The sequence below is a fragment of the Corythoichthys intestinalis genome, chromosome 13 (assembly GCF_030265065.1).
Source record: "Corythoichthys intestinalis isolate RoL2023-P3 chromosome 13, ASM3026506v1, whole genome shotgun sequence".
Taxonomy (NCBI): domain Eukaryota; kingdom Metazoa; phylum Chordata; class Actinopteri; order Syngnathiformes; family Syngnathidae; genus Corythoichthys; species Corythoichthys intestinalis.
This window is the reverse complement of record NC_080407.1, coordinates 9,878,113-9,892,500: the sequence shown is the minus strand read 5'-3', so window position 1 is coordinate 9,892,500 and position 14,388 is coordinate 9,878,113. Positions and strand designations below refer to the sequence as shown.

General features: G+C 40.1%; 1 protein-coding gene across 5 annotated transcripts in view; it reads left to right on the top strand.

The window, feature by feature from the left end:
- The window catches only part of cacna2d4a (calcium channel, voltage-dependent, alpha 2/delta subunit 4a), a 100,992-nt gene that overhangs the window by 2,554 nt on the left and 84,050 nt on the right, over positions 1-14,388 (top strand). For all 5 annotated transcript variants that reach the window (XM_057856127.1, XM_057856129.1, XM_057856126.1 and 2 more), the window contains 12 exons: positions 380-461; positions 6,346-6,462; positions 6,525-6,584; positions 6,650-6,812; positions 6,881-7,012; positions 8,142-8,202; positions 10,743-10,893; positions 10,959-11,033; positions 11,699-11,788; positions 11,856-11,969; positions 12,038-12,116; positions 12,603-12,736. In XM_057856127.1, the coding sequence (XP_057712110.1) occupies positions 380-461; positions 6,346-6,462; positions 6,525-6,584; positions 6,650-6,812; positions 6,881-7,012; positions 8,142-8,202; positions 10,743-10,893; positions 10,959-11,033; positions 11,699-11,788; positions 11,856-11,969; positions 12,038-12,116; positions 12,603-12,736 (1,258 nt within the window). The remainder of the gene's footprint in view (positions 1-379; positions 462-6,345; positions 6,463-6,524; positions 6,585-6,649; positions 6,813-6,880; positions 7,013-8,141; positions 8,203-10,742; positions 10,894-10,958; positions 11,034-11,698; positions 11,789-11,855; positions 11,970-12,037; positions 12,117-12,602; positions 12,737-14,388) is intronic.

Here is a 14,388-nt window from a genome sequence, read left to right as displayed (position 1 = left end):
AATGATTCTTATTTTGGAATAAACACCTCATCACAAAATGACGCCAACAGTGACAAACCTGAGCAGCGTGCGGGCCGACTCCCTATTGGCTAAACCATCTGTCGCATCCTGTCTGGTCCTCACGCGGAGGATTTGTTAGTCAGAATTACCACATCACAAAAAAAAAACATGACTGAGCAGCCAGTAAGTCGGCAACCTGGTTGACTGTCACCTTCAACAGTAATCTCTTTTAATCTGTCGGTGCAGAGTGACCTCGGACACGAGAGGCCACAACCTTTTATGTTGTGGCCTATACTCGCCGCATCAACATTCACGACAAAGAAAAGAGCCACAAACTGTAATATGTCACTGTTTTTCTGAATATTTTTGATGTTTTCAGTGTGCAGAAGTGGGCAGAGTCATTTGGCAAAGAAATCGCGTCCCTCTCCAGCAAATACTCTGGAGCTGAACTGCTACAAAAAGTAAGACAAACATGATCATGATTCACTGGCTTTGACGGTAATAGACGTCCGAGTTGAACTCGGAGTTTAAATGGCTCGGACACAGGGGCGCTGCCAGGGATTTTGGGCCCCACCACCAGTGCCGGGGGACACACACACATTTAGAGTATCAACTACGTAATTTCCTGCATTCTGGTGAATCTTTACACACTAATTTGAGCATTTTCTGCATTAATTTAAGATGAAAATATATTTAAGTAAACATACAGCGTATCGAGCAATAATGAATAGACTGATATCATCTATAAGAAATGTACTGAGGGCCATCTTTTACAATCTAAATATACCGTGCCCTCCATAATTATTGGCACCCCTGAAAAAGAGGTGTTTTTTAGCTTCGAATAATTTTTTAAAATTCAAATAATATGGGCCCTTAATGGAAAAAAAGAGAAAAATGCAACCTTCAATAGAAGTGCATTCATTCAGTGGGGAAAAAATCCCACATAAAGAAAAAAATATTTGACATCAAATAATGTGTGTCACAAGCTCAATCTTGGTTTCATCTGACCAAAGCACACGGTCCCAGTTGAAGCCTGAGAACGTGTGTATTTTTGTGTGGGACCAAGATTGAGCTTTTTGGCAACAAACACTCTAAGAGGGTCTGGCATGCCACGAAAGATGCGCGTGCTGAAAAGCACCTCATACCCACTGTGAAGTATGGGGGTGGGTCAGTGATGCTGTGGGGCTGTTTCTCTTCCAAAGGCACGTGGAACCTTGTTAGGGTGCATGGCATCATGAATGCTTTGAAATCCCAGGACATTTTAAATCAAAATCTGTTGCCCTCTGCCCGAAAGCTGAAGATGGGTCGTCACTGGTTCTTTCAGCAAGACAATGACCCTAAACATATGGCCAAATCTACACAGAAATGGTTCACCAGACACAAAATCAAGCTCCTCCCATGGCCATCTCAGTCCCCAGACCTTGTTTTGTTGGCAAAAGGGGGTTGTACAAAGTATTAACACTAGGGGTGCTAATAATTGTGACACACATTATTTGATGTCAAATATTTTTTTCTTTATGTGGGATTTTCCCCACTGAATGAATGCACTTGTATTGAAGGTTGGATTTTTCTCTTTTTTTCCATTAAGGTCCCATATTATTTGAATTTAAAAAAATATTAGAAGCTAAAAAACACATATTTTTCAGGGGTGCCAATAATTATAGAGGGCACTGTATTTTTATTAGAAATATTCTCAAAGCAAATACCATAATGAATGACTTAGAATAACTGTTTTGTTTGAACTTAACTATATTACAGTCAAGGGCGTAGGTTTGCATAGGGACAGTTGGGACAAAACACTACCAACTTTTCAGGATTCTTAAATTGTCCCCACCAACTTTGAAGCAACTTTATTTGTGTTATGTAATGACTTCAGTTATATAGGTTATTTATTTTGTCTTCCCATATGTTTTAATTGTTGTAATTGACCCCACCATTATTAAGTGAATTATTTTTATTTCGTTTAGAGTTACATGTACATCTTTTCACTTGCTGAATGTGCCGGTAGGCCTGTCACGATAACAAATTTTAGTTATCGATATGCGATATTATTGCACCCCTCCAATTAAAAAAAAAAAACAATTTACAATAACACAGTGAGAATAAATTATATATTAATAGATCAAGTACACCCACTTAAATGCGATAAATGTTTACTCTTAAATTAAAAAATACTGTTTAAGAAATCACAATTAAAAACAATAGACCATGCCTCTTAAGTAAAAGACAGCAATATTAATACCGGAGAGAAACATAGAAAAAATGTGTTTTACAAGAAAAAAAATAAAATTGCACTAAATAACTTAGGCATTTAGGCAAATGAAAACTTTTCCCCTCATAGCTTCTGCTATGTAGGGATGCAACGATACAGTTAAGTCACGGTTCGGTAAGATTTCGATCTGGGGGACACAATTTTCGATTTGATTAAATGCATTTAATGTCCTGAAAAAAAAAACATAACAATTGTATTTTTTGTTCCGTTTTTTTGTTTTTGTTTTTTGCTAATGAGCAAAATTAAATTGCCATCATGTAAAAATGAATTTTAGTGCAGAATATTTATGTGCTTACTTCTTACTGATCTGAAGAAATTTTGTATAAAAGTGCTGAGAACAATCTTTACGGTTTGTTAAGTGAGGCAGGGCACACTGTTGATTGCTACAGCTCTCTTAACAGCTAGGTTTACTACATGAGCAAAACATCTTATTTGTGGTCCGAATCCATATGTGTCACGTACTAAATTAACAATATTTGCAGCATTATCTATAGTCACTGGTATGGATTGATTTGGCCTGCTTAACTTCCATTTCATCATGGCGGTTTATAATTCATCGATGTAGTATATGGACTACGTGTCCCATAGTCACTCTGGGCTCACGTAGCCAATGGCATGGGACGTAGCACATGTAGTTTGCTATTTCATGATATCTAGTGTGTGCACGCATTAAGAAAGTTAGCATTAGCAGACGCCACAGAAGTTACGTCTGCTCATTACTGCACAACACCAGCATATGACAATCAACTTTCATAAACAGGACGAGTTTGAAGCACAGCGCTCTTAATATGCCACTCAATGTTCATCATTCAGCTGTCCGTTGTCAAAGCGAAGTTGTTCGTAGCAGCCAATCGGTAACAATGTTTTGGCGGACTTCGTTGTAAATATCCGTTGTTGTGCCGAAAAATAGCCGCCCCGCGTGTAGTGTCACCCCTGACGGGAGCGCCCACACGTCAACAACACTGACACGCCGGAGATGGTCCGCAGTCAATCCAGAGCACTGACGCAGCCGGTATAGGTTGAACAATAGGCAAGGCAAGGCAAGGCAAGGCAAATTTATTTATATAGCACAATTCAACACAAGGCAATTCAAAGTGCTTTACATCACATGAAGACCATAAAAATCACATTTAAATCAACACAACGTAAAAACCAAGACAAAAGATCGCATTTAATCACAGAATAAAAATAAATAAATAAAAATAAAACAAAAATAAAAATAAAGCAAAAACTACTACTACTAATAATCATTGAAATCAGCAATGGAGATAAGCACAAGAGGAATAGAAGGCAGGTAGATTGAAATATATAGACAGTTATGGATATGCAGTGCTAAACAAAAGCGTTTTTAGCCCTGATTTAAAGGAGCCTTGCAAAAGTATTCGGCCCCCTTGAATCTTGCAACCTTTCGCCACATTTCAGGCTTCAAATATAAAGATATGAAATTTAATTTTTTTGTCAAGAATCAACAACAAGTGGGACACAATCGTGAAGTGGAACAACATTTATTGGATAATTTAAACTTTTTTAACAAATAAAAAACTGAAAAGTGGGGCGTGCAATATTATTCGGCCCCTTTACTTTCAGTGCAGCAAACTAACTCCAGAAGTTCAGTGAGGATATCTGAATGATCCAATGTTGTCCTAAATGACCGATGATGATAAATAGAATCCACCTGTGTGTAATCAAGTCTCCGTATAAATGCACCTGCTCTGTGATAGTCTCAGGGTTCTGTTTAAAGTGCAGAGAGCATTATGAAAACCAAGGAACACACCAGGCAGGTCCGAGATACTGTTGTGGAGAAGTTTAAAGCCGGATTTGGATACAAAAAGATTTCCCAAGCTTTAAACATCTCAAGGAGCACTGTGCAAGCCATCATATTGAAATGGAAGGAGCATCAGACCACTGCAAATCTACCAAGACCCGGCCGTCCTTCCAAACTTTCTTCTCAAACAAGGAGAAAACTGATCAGAAATGCAGTCAAGAGGCCCATGATCACTCTGGATGAACTGCAGAGATCTACAGCTGAGGTGGGAGAGTCTGTCCATAGGACAACAATCAGTCGTACACTGCACAAATCTGGCCTTTATGGAAGAGTGGCAAGAAGAAAGCCATTTCTCAAAGATAGCCATTAAAAGTCTCGTTTAAAGTTTGCCACAAGCCACCGGGGAGACACACCAAACATGTGGAAGAAGGTGCTCTGGTCAGATGAAACCAAAATTGAACTTTTTGGCCACAATGCAAAACAATATGTTTGGCGTAAAAGCAACACAGCTCATCACCCTGAACACACCATCCCCACTGTCAAACATGGTGGTGGCAGCATCATGGTTTGGGCCTGATTTTCTTCAGCAGGGACAGGGAAGATGGTTAAAATTGACGGGAAGATGGATGCAGCCAAATACAGGAGCATTCTGGAAGAAAACCTGTTGGTATCTGCACAAGACCTGAGACTGGGACGGAGATTTATCTTCCAACAGGACAATGATCCAAAACATAAAGCCAAATCTACAATGGAATGGTTAAAAAATAAACGTATCCAGGTGTTAGAATGGCCAAGTGAAAGTCCAGACCTGAATCCAATCGAGAATCTGTGGAAAGAGCTGAAGACTGCTGTTCACAAACACACTCCATCCAACCTCACTGAGCTCGAGCTGTTTTGCAAGGAAGAATGGGCAAGAATGTCAGTCTCTCGATGTGCAAAACTGATAGAAACATACCCCAAGCGACTTGCAGCTGTAATTGGAGCAAAAGGTGGCGCTACAAAGTAGTATTGCAAGGGGGCCGAATAATATTGCACGCCCCACTTTTCAGTTTTTTATTTGTTAAAAAAGTTTAAATTATCCAAAAAATTTTGTTTCACTTCATGATTGTGTCCCACTTGTTGTTGATTCTTGACAAAAATTAAAATTTTATATCTTTATGTTTGAAGCCTGAAATGTGGCGAAAGGTTGCAAGGTTCAAGGGGGCCGAATACTTTTGCAAGGCACTGTACTTCAGACGTTCGGGTAACTTGTTCCAGAGGTGAGGAGCATAATAACTAAATGCTGCCTCACCCTGCTTGGTTCTTGTTCTTGGAACATGCAGAAGACCCGTTCCAGACGACCTTAGGGGTCTTGATGTCTCGTAGGAATCTAACAAGTCAAGCATGTATTTTGGTCCAAGGCCATTAAGTGTTTTGTAGACGAGCAGTAGTATTTTATAGTCTATCCTTTGACTCACTGGAAGCCAATCAACAATAGGATAAAATGGGAACAGATTGGCTCCGGTGCTATTTTTTGCCGGACCTGGAAAGAAGATGCATTTTGCTTAGTTGGTAACAAGGAATCTGAACTTTTAACAGCACGTCTGCCGCACGCACGTGCACGCGAGGCGATAAATCGCAGCGGAAAAATTACCGCCTTCATTTTTATTTATCGTGCGATAAATGGAATTATTGCATATTGCGACAGGCTTACGTGCCGGTTAATTTTTTCCTCTTAAACGCACTTTTGGTTGGCTGATGATTTAACCCTCACACACACCCACATTAGATTTTAGAGATATGAGAAGTTTTTTTTTTTTCAGCCAGCAGCAGCCACTGTTAGAGATGTAAAAAGACATCATTGTTTTGGAAGTGGGGAACACGGCATTAATTTTGCTACTGTAGGTCCAACCTGCATCAGTGTTAGCATAACATTAAACTGTGTGAACTTGCTAACCTGCAATACTCAAGTAGGAAGCTGCTTCGAGAAAAGTGTCCTTCTCTTTGTGTTTTCTACTGTTAACAATAAATAAACTGTGAGGAATTTAGTAAACTCTGCTGGCAACTATGGAACTAGAAAAACGTTAGCTAGAAGCTGCTTAGAGAGAGAGGGGTGCTGCATAACCTTGTATGTAGCTCATACAAAACAACATACAACAATCATAATTATGTACATTAAAAAAAAAAGTATTTTTGGGGGGGTGCCGCAAGCTACCCCCACTAGCTTTGTGATTGGTCGATCGTGATCAACGTCACACACCATCTGCCATCTTCACATTCTCTAATTTTGTTAGCTCTCATTTCATTGTTTTTAAATGTGCGTTTCAAGAAATATAAGGACGTGGAGGGCGTGCTCAAGATTGAGGAAGTGGACGGAAATGAGCTGGTGAAGAAGTTTGCAGAGGAGATGGAGAAGATGCTTGGGAGGAAGATGAAATCTGTTAAGGTAGTCAAAACGATACATTCTTCTTCTGATTATATTCCTTTAAAAAAAAAATCATTTTGCAGAGATTAGCTGAAGCCGCCGAGGATGCTGATCTTTACCATGAGTACAATGACACCCTAGAGGTACAAAATGAATAACATTACTTCAACTTGCCACCAGATTGTACAAAAGTGTTGTCCTTCGCCAGTTTGAATACTACAACTCTATGCTGATAAACATGGTGGACGAAGATGGAAACCCGCTGCCTTTGGGAGGAGAGTTCCCTTTGGAAAAGAACGAACACTTTAGCAAACTGCCGGTTAACACGCAGCAGAGTAACATCCAAGTGCCCACAAATGTCTACAATAGAGGTATTTTTAAGCGTGAATTCACAAATCCAATGGAACCAGAAAGTGATTGTCTTTTAATAACGTCGCAGATACGGATATTCTGAACGGAGCATACATGTCAGAGGCTCTCAATGATGTGTTCATTGACAACTTCCAGAAGGATCCCACCCTCACCTGGCAGTATTTTGGCAGTTCTTCGGGTTTCTTCAGGCTGTATCCAGGTAAGCGAATAGTGTCATGTTCGCTTCAGGCATAAGCGGATTTTAAGGGGGGTCCACCCCGTGGCCGAAAAGTGTCATTGCATGTAATTGACTTTCCTATATACTGTATATTAAAGTTGTAAAGCAATAAAACTGCAACAAAAATGAATGAAATGAACAAAAAAATCGTTTTTATGTTGGGTCAAAATTCTTTTTCGAACAGATCATGTGACGAGCAACTTATACGGCCATTTGCTTTGAATATAAATTTCAGCAAAAAAAAAAAAATCTAATGATTTTTTTTTTCTGTGATCTAAAATATATTTTTTTTTTGATTGAAGCAACTTTTTTAAGGATTAAATGATTTAGACACAAATGTCCTACCCATAATATGCCCCAAACACAAAAAGGACTGCCTCAATCAAATCAAACTTTTTCGATAAAAAATTAAGTGTTCAAACGCAAATTTTTCAATCCCAAATTTTTTTTCGCATTCAAAAACTTTTACTATCATTGAAATTTTTCTTTTTTTGACTAAAAGGATTTTTTCTTTTTGAAAATACATATATTTTTGAAGCAACTTTTTGATTGAATAATGACAAAAATTTCCCAATGGCCCAAACACAAATCAACATTACTTCAATCAAAAAAAAAAAAAAAAAAAAAAAAAATAGCTTTCGCATGCATTTTTTGGAGTTTCAAATTTATTTTTGCATTCAAACATTTTTTTTTTTTGATTGAATCGACATTTTTTTTTGGTTGAAAATATGTATTTTGATTGAAGCAGCTTTTTTTGATTGAATAATAAAGACACAAATCTACTTCCATTGGCACGACACCGGCAGGCGTACCATATTCAATGGATGACAATCTTGGCGAAAAGTATTGCCTAAGCAGCCTGATTTAGAATTCCCCTCAAGAATGATGGGAAAGAAAAAACGCTCATTCTCAACTTATTATCATAAATATTCTTGTAAGTTAATTTTATTGCTTACGCTGTGTTTCGGGGTCATCAACATGTTGTGCCCCCCCTGCCCCAAAAGTCAAACTCCGCCTATGGCTATAGGATGTCTAGTCATGATTCAGTGTGTGTAAATATATTTAGGTATGTGCTTCCTTATCCATTAATCAATCCATTGTGTGCCTTCAGGGATCCAGTGGATCCCGGACGAGAACGGGGTCGTCACTTTTGATTGCAGAAACAGGAACTGGTGAGACTAATCTGTTGACTCAAGTTACCAGAGTTTTGTCTTGTTGTTTAATTCTAACTCAGTCGCTGACAATAAGGGTGATAGATGTTCAAATGGATTCGACGTCTATCTCTGTCAATGGCACTGGCTAAATTAATTTAGCTTTTAGCGCGGGTGGACTGGGGTTGGTGGAGTGGCCCGGGAGTCATTGAAAGACCAGCCCACTTCATGGACGATGTTGGAAGCCATCCACCCGGCAACACAGAGAGTTCCACTACTAATATCCACTAACCTTGGCCAGAGCGTATTCAGAACTGTGGATTTACAGTTTCACAAAAATGAGAACTGAAACCGGATCAAAGTATGCATGTAGAACTTTTATTTTAAATTTTCTAAATTTAGGTACAGTAAAAATATATAGTTATGAGTATGTGAGTAGTCGGATAGGTCCACTAGTAATATTCACCAACCTTGGCTGGAACTTAATCACAATTGTGGATCTACAGTACCACAAAAATGAGAACTGTAACCTTTAACTAGATCAAAATACACATGAAGGACTTTTAATTCAATTTTTTTCAATATTGGTACAATAAAAATACATAGTTCTGAATATGAGAGTATATTTAGAATTCTGGGTTTACAGTACCACAAAAATGAGAACTGTAACCTGATCAAAGTATACATGTAGGACTTTGAATTCAAATTTTCGAAATTTTGGGACAGAAACAATGCGTAGTTTTGAGTATGGGAGTAGTCAGAGAGGTCCACTAGTAATATTCACCAACCTTGGCCAGAACTTATTCAGAATTGTGGATTTACAGTGCCACAAAATGAGAACTGTAACTTGTAACTAGATCAAAGTACACATGCAGGACTTTTAATTCAATTTTTTTTTTTCCAATATTGGTACAGTACTAAAAATGCATAGTTTTGAATATGGGAGTATATTCAGAATTGTGGATTTACAGTACCCCAAAAATGAGAACTGTTACCTGGTCAAAGTATACAGTGGGGAGAACAAGTATTTGATACATTGCCAATGGGAAAACACATTGGCGGTGTATCAAATACTTGTTCTCCCCACTGTTTGTGTAGGACTTTTAATTCAAATTTTCTAAATTTTGGGGCAGTAAAAATGCATAGTTTTATGAATGTGAGTAGTCAGAGAAGTCCACTACTAGTATTCGCCAACATTAGCCAGTATTTATTCAGATTTGTGCATTTACAGTTACACAAAAATGAGAACTGTAACCTGATCAAAGTATATATGTAGGACTTTCAGTTCAAATTTACTAAATTTTGGGATAGTAAAAATGCATAGTTTTGAGTATGGGAGTAGTCAGAGAGGTCCACTAGTAATATTCACCAACCTTGGCCAGAATTTACTCAGAATTGTGGATTTACAGTACCACAAAAATGAGAACTGTAACCTGTAACTCGATCAAAGTACATATGCAGGACTTTTAATTCAATTTTTTTTTTTAATGTTGGTGCAGTAAAAATGCATAATTTTTAATATTATATATTCAGATTTGTGGATTTACAGTACCACAAATGTGAGAACTGTAACCTGATCAAAGTATACATGAAGGACTTTTAGTTCAAATTTTCAAAATTTTTGGACAGTAAAAATGTATAGTTTTGAGTATGTGATTAGTCAAGAGAGGTCCACTACTCATATTCGCCAACCTTAGCCAGTGCATATTCAGATTTGTGAATTTACAGTTCCACAAAAATGAGAACTGTAACGTGATCAAAGTATACATGCTGGACTTTTAATTCAAATTTCCTAAATTTTGAGACAGTAAAAATGCATAGTTTTGAGTATGGGAGTAGTCAGAGAGGCCCAGTACTAATATTCTCCAACCTTAGCCAGTGCATATTCAGATTTGTGAATTTACAGTCCCACAAAAATGAGAATTGTAACCTACCATCTACTAAAACGTAATATTGTACTTACGTGACCGCGCACGTAACGCACATGAAGATGGAGCAGTTTTAGATCGGGCTACTTTATTTCATTTTTAAATGATGACAATGATGGCGTTATATATTTTGGAGTGTTGAGAGTGTTTTTAAGAGCTGGGAACAACGGGAGCACACAGAGGTCAACTGCCTTGCCGCTCAGTGGGAATGCATTTAACATAATACTTGGATTATACGGATGCGCTAATTTTCGGGTTCGCTCATTTGACCACGGGCCCACCAGGGAAATCCCGGGTATCCCCGTATGCCAGTTCGCCCTTGGCTTCACGCATGTGTGCTTTAGTATGAAATGCAAAGCACAAACAGTAGCGCCATTCTTAGAAATTTGAGTGGAAACGCTGTCTGTTGATCCGTAAGAGTCAATTCCAGGAAAGCAGTCTGCTCCTTGGGACAGAACCTTCAGGATGTCGGAAGTCAAACAAACAGATTATGGACCTGGAAGCATGCCTGTGGCAGCTGCTCGCCGGGGAGAAATCTCATTTATGTCTACCAGCCTATAATTAAATAGGGGATGGACTTCATTAGCGGGTCTGTTTTTCTCTAATTTTGTATTAATGATTCTATTTTGTTAGGTACATCCAGGCAGCGACTTCCCCTAAAGATGTGGTCATTGTGGTGGATGTGAGCGGCAGCATGAAGGGTCTCCGACTCACAATAGCCAAACACACCATCAACACAATACTGGACACGCTGGGGGAGAACGACTTTGTCAACATCATAGCTGTAAGGCGCCAACGCAATGAAGCACTTTTATCAAGGGAGATTCTGCCATTTTGTTTCGTCTCTAGTATAGCGACTACGTTCGATACCTGGAACCGTGCTTCAAGGGAATTTTGGTCCAAGCTGATCTGGATAACAGAGAGGTAAGTAGATACAGAGAACTAGATTGGTACAGTAATCTGTTTGTTGTGATGACTTCCTGTCTCTTAGAACAACTTCCTGTCTGGCCTTATCCCACATTCTGTTTGTTCTGCATAGCTGCAGCTCATCGCATTCTTGTTCCGCTCATCTGCTCCGCTCTTGTTATTATTCCACAAAGCCTGACCATGTGTGTGTGTGTTTGGATGCATGCCCTACTTTCTACCGCCACTATACACAACATAAGAGATCAGGTGAGGTCGAGGGGCTGCTGACAATTTTAAGCACGTCATGTGACTGGCCGGGCCGAAGCGTGATTGGCTGTATTCCTTATAGTGTGCGGCCAACTACAGATGTTGCTCGACATACTTACACGTTATCTCAATCATGATAAAATAGAGAATTAATTCTAGTTTGACACAGCGCAACAATAACCACATTAATAAACGTTATTTGTAAATCTCCCGTATTTTGGGTTTTACAGTATGTTTAATCCAGATTATCTGTAGTAGTGGAGTAGATGCCATGTTGTAATTAGTCAGTGTGCCAGGGAGCCATGCTAATCCCTACTGTGCCCTTTTCCCTCCGACACACAAACACACATGGACACACTCGCGCTTTCTGTCTCCGATCAGTGATTCACGTGCAATTTTCACGTTGCCCCTTGCAGCACTTCAAACTCCTGATCAACGAGCTGCACGTCAAAGGAGAAGGCAAAGTGAAGAATGCCATGAAGGAGTCTTTCAAGATCCTCAACGAGGTTGGCGCTGAACACAAAAGTGACATTGTTCAGGTTATATTAAGGATGAAAACGTGCGTGTGTTCAGGCTGCAGCGCTGGGCCAGGGCAGCCTGTGTAACCAGGCCATCATGCTGATAACAGACGGCGCGATGGAGGACTTCCAAGATGTCTTCGAAGAGTTCAACTGGCCTGAACGGCGGGTATGACGCACGCACAAGCACAAATTGCTGTTTACGCGCCATCTTATTGTAACCCGCTGTCATCCCAGGTTCGAGTTTTTACTTATCTCATCGGACGCGAGATGACGTTTGCCCAAAATGTCAAATGGATTGCCTGCAATAATAAAGGTAAATCAAATTAATCAATCTTATTAAATCCACTCTGAAAAATGCGATCAACGAATGCTGCCCTCTTGTGAATAACATGGGATCATGCAGAGGAAAATAATCACTTTATTCCGTGCTGGCATTACATGAAAAATCTGTGATTAAATAGCAGATTATCAGAACAGTTATACTGTAAACACAACCGGGCCAGCAAGGGCGAACAGATGTGCGCCGTCTTGCTAAACACACACAAAACAACAACAAAACCTGAATTTAGGTTTATCTCTCATTTATGCCAGCGCTTCAAAAAATAGCTCTTATCAACATCACCACAGGTATCACATTGACGTCATTGTCTTTCAGCAGAATAAGCCAAGAACCGCTCAGCCTTTCGGGGATTGCATTGTTCTGATGTCTGATTAGTACATTGAGCGCATCTCGTGTCATGCCAAAAACAGAGAAATAGGTAGGAAAATATTCCATTCTAAATCTGGTGTGCGGTCGCAGGTTATTACACACATATTTCCACGCTGGCTGACGTCCAAGAAAACGTTATGGAGTACCTACATGTTCTCAGTCGGCCTATGGTCATCAACCACGACCACGATATCATCTGGACAGAAGCCTACATGGATAGTGTGGTAGGTGTCGACTCTTTTGGAAAGGATTCAATTTTTACCTTTTTTTAAAGTGCCTGTGACAGCATTAAAAAAACTTAAATAGCATTATTATATGAATTGGAATAATATTTTGAGATGATTCGACTATATGCAAATATTTGGCAAAGTGCAGATGAGGGGAAATTAGTCTTTTAATCTGCCGTTTAACCCTGCCTGTCATTATAGCGCTCTTGCGCCCCCAGCTGGAGGATGATGTCAGCAGGGTCACGATTTCATCTGATTTAGAATTCAGCCCATTTAGGGGGAATTATTCAGAACGAGGAAAATGCGACGAAGAGAGCAGCAAAATGTCATTGTTTCACTCTCTCCACTCCAATATGTTTACAGGATATTCTTTTTATCTAAGTATTTTCCCCAATTGCTAAATAAATGGTATGGTCATGGCAAATAACAGTTTTGTGCTAAATGGGATATAAAATATTAAAAATGCAATCATTCAGTACGACATGGAAAAATTAGTCTATAATGGTCAAAACTGTCGACTTCTTGCACCTCCCGAACGATATTTTATGCCACCGGAGTTAGTCCGGCTTTTGTCATTTCCCTGCCTCGGCTTCGGCGAGCGTAAACAAACCAGGAGGCGTGACATCCAGCCGACATGCTAACCCGAACTGAGCGACGTTTCCAAGTCTTATTCTCACCATTCGAAACGAAAAAAATCCCACAAAACTACCCCGGATCATGTCACACGGTGGCGGGGTTGTCGATTGTCTTCACCGATCGGCAACCCCCTCGGCAGCGAGCAAGTTACAGCTCGTTGTTCCCCTGCTGCGGGCAGGAGAGCTCGTTTGCCGGAGACGCAGCTGGAGAATGACCGCCATACAAACCGGCCGACGTCAGAGGAGCGCGTAGCTGCCCGAGCCCAACCCAAGGATAGTGGTCTATTGCCGGGCACACGAAGAGGGCAGAGGGGGCTGGAAATTTGGACGATATGGAGAACCGCATGAGCCTAGGCCGAGTATAGCGCTCTCCCGGTGGGCACGTGAAGAGGACCGAGGGGGGTGTGTGACAAGCCATCGGCCGAGTGGCCTTCTCGGTGGACAGGAAGCATTGTCACCCACAAAATGCAAGCCACCTCCTTATTAAAACGTGTGCCATGATCCCAGTATTTGACACGATGTAAGCTCACTTCCTCGTAAGTCCAATGGTCCCACAGTCATGACTTGTCTTCTCCGCGGTGAATGGGAATTTTTGAAACCCTAAAAGGCTCACACGCCTCTCCCTGGTGCAGCAACAAAACCCTGCAGCCCATTTGGCTGGCGTGATGTGAAAAATAAACGAATTAATCCGCAAAACCAGCTGAATCCGCCGTCCACCTGCATGCTATAAAGCAATGCTGTGTTCTGAGATGCTGACCCGGGTGACGTCACATTCGCATTCCTCCTCAATACAGGAAGTTGTTCATTTTCATGGTGCGGGAATTAAAAGATTGAATTTATAAATGGATTGCTTCCACACACATCCAAGCGTTCCATTTCATTCAGGAGCATAAAATACCGCGGGAAATATGAAATAAACATGCTTTTTGCTGTCATAGACACTTTAAATCAATTTATATCGTACAGTGTCTGATTTAAAATCAGTCATGTTATCACAATGACAACAAATAACAC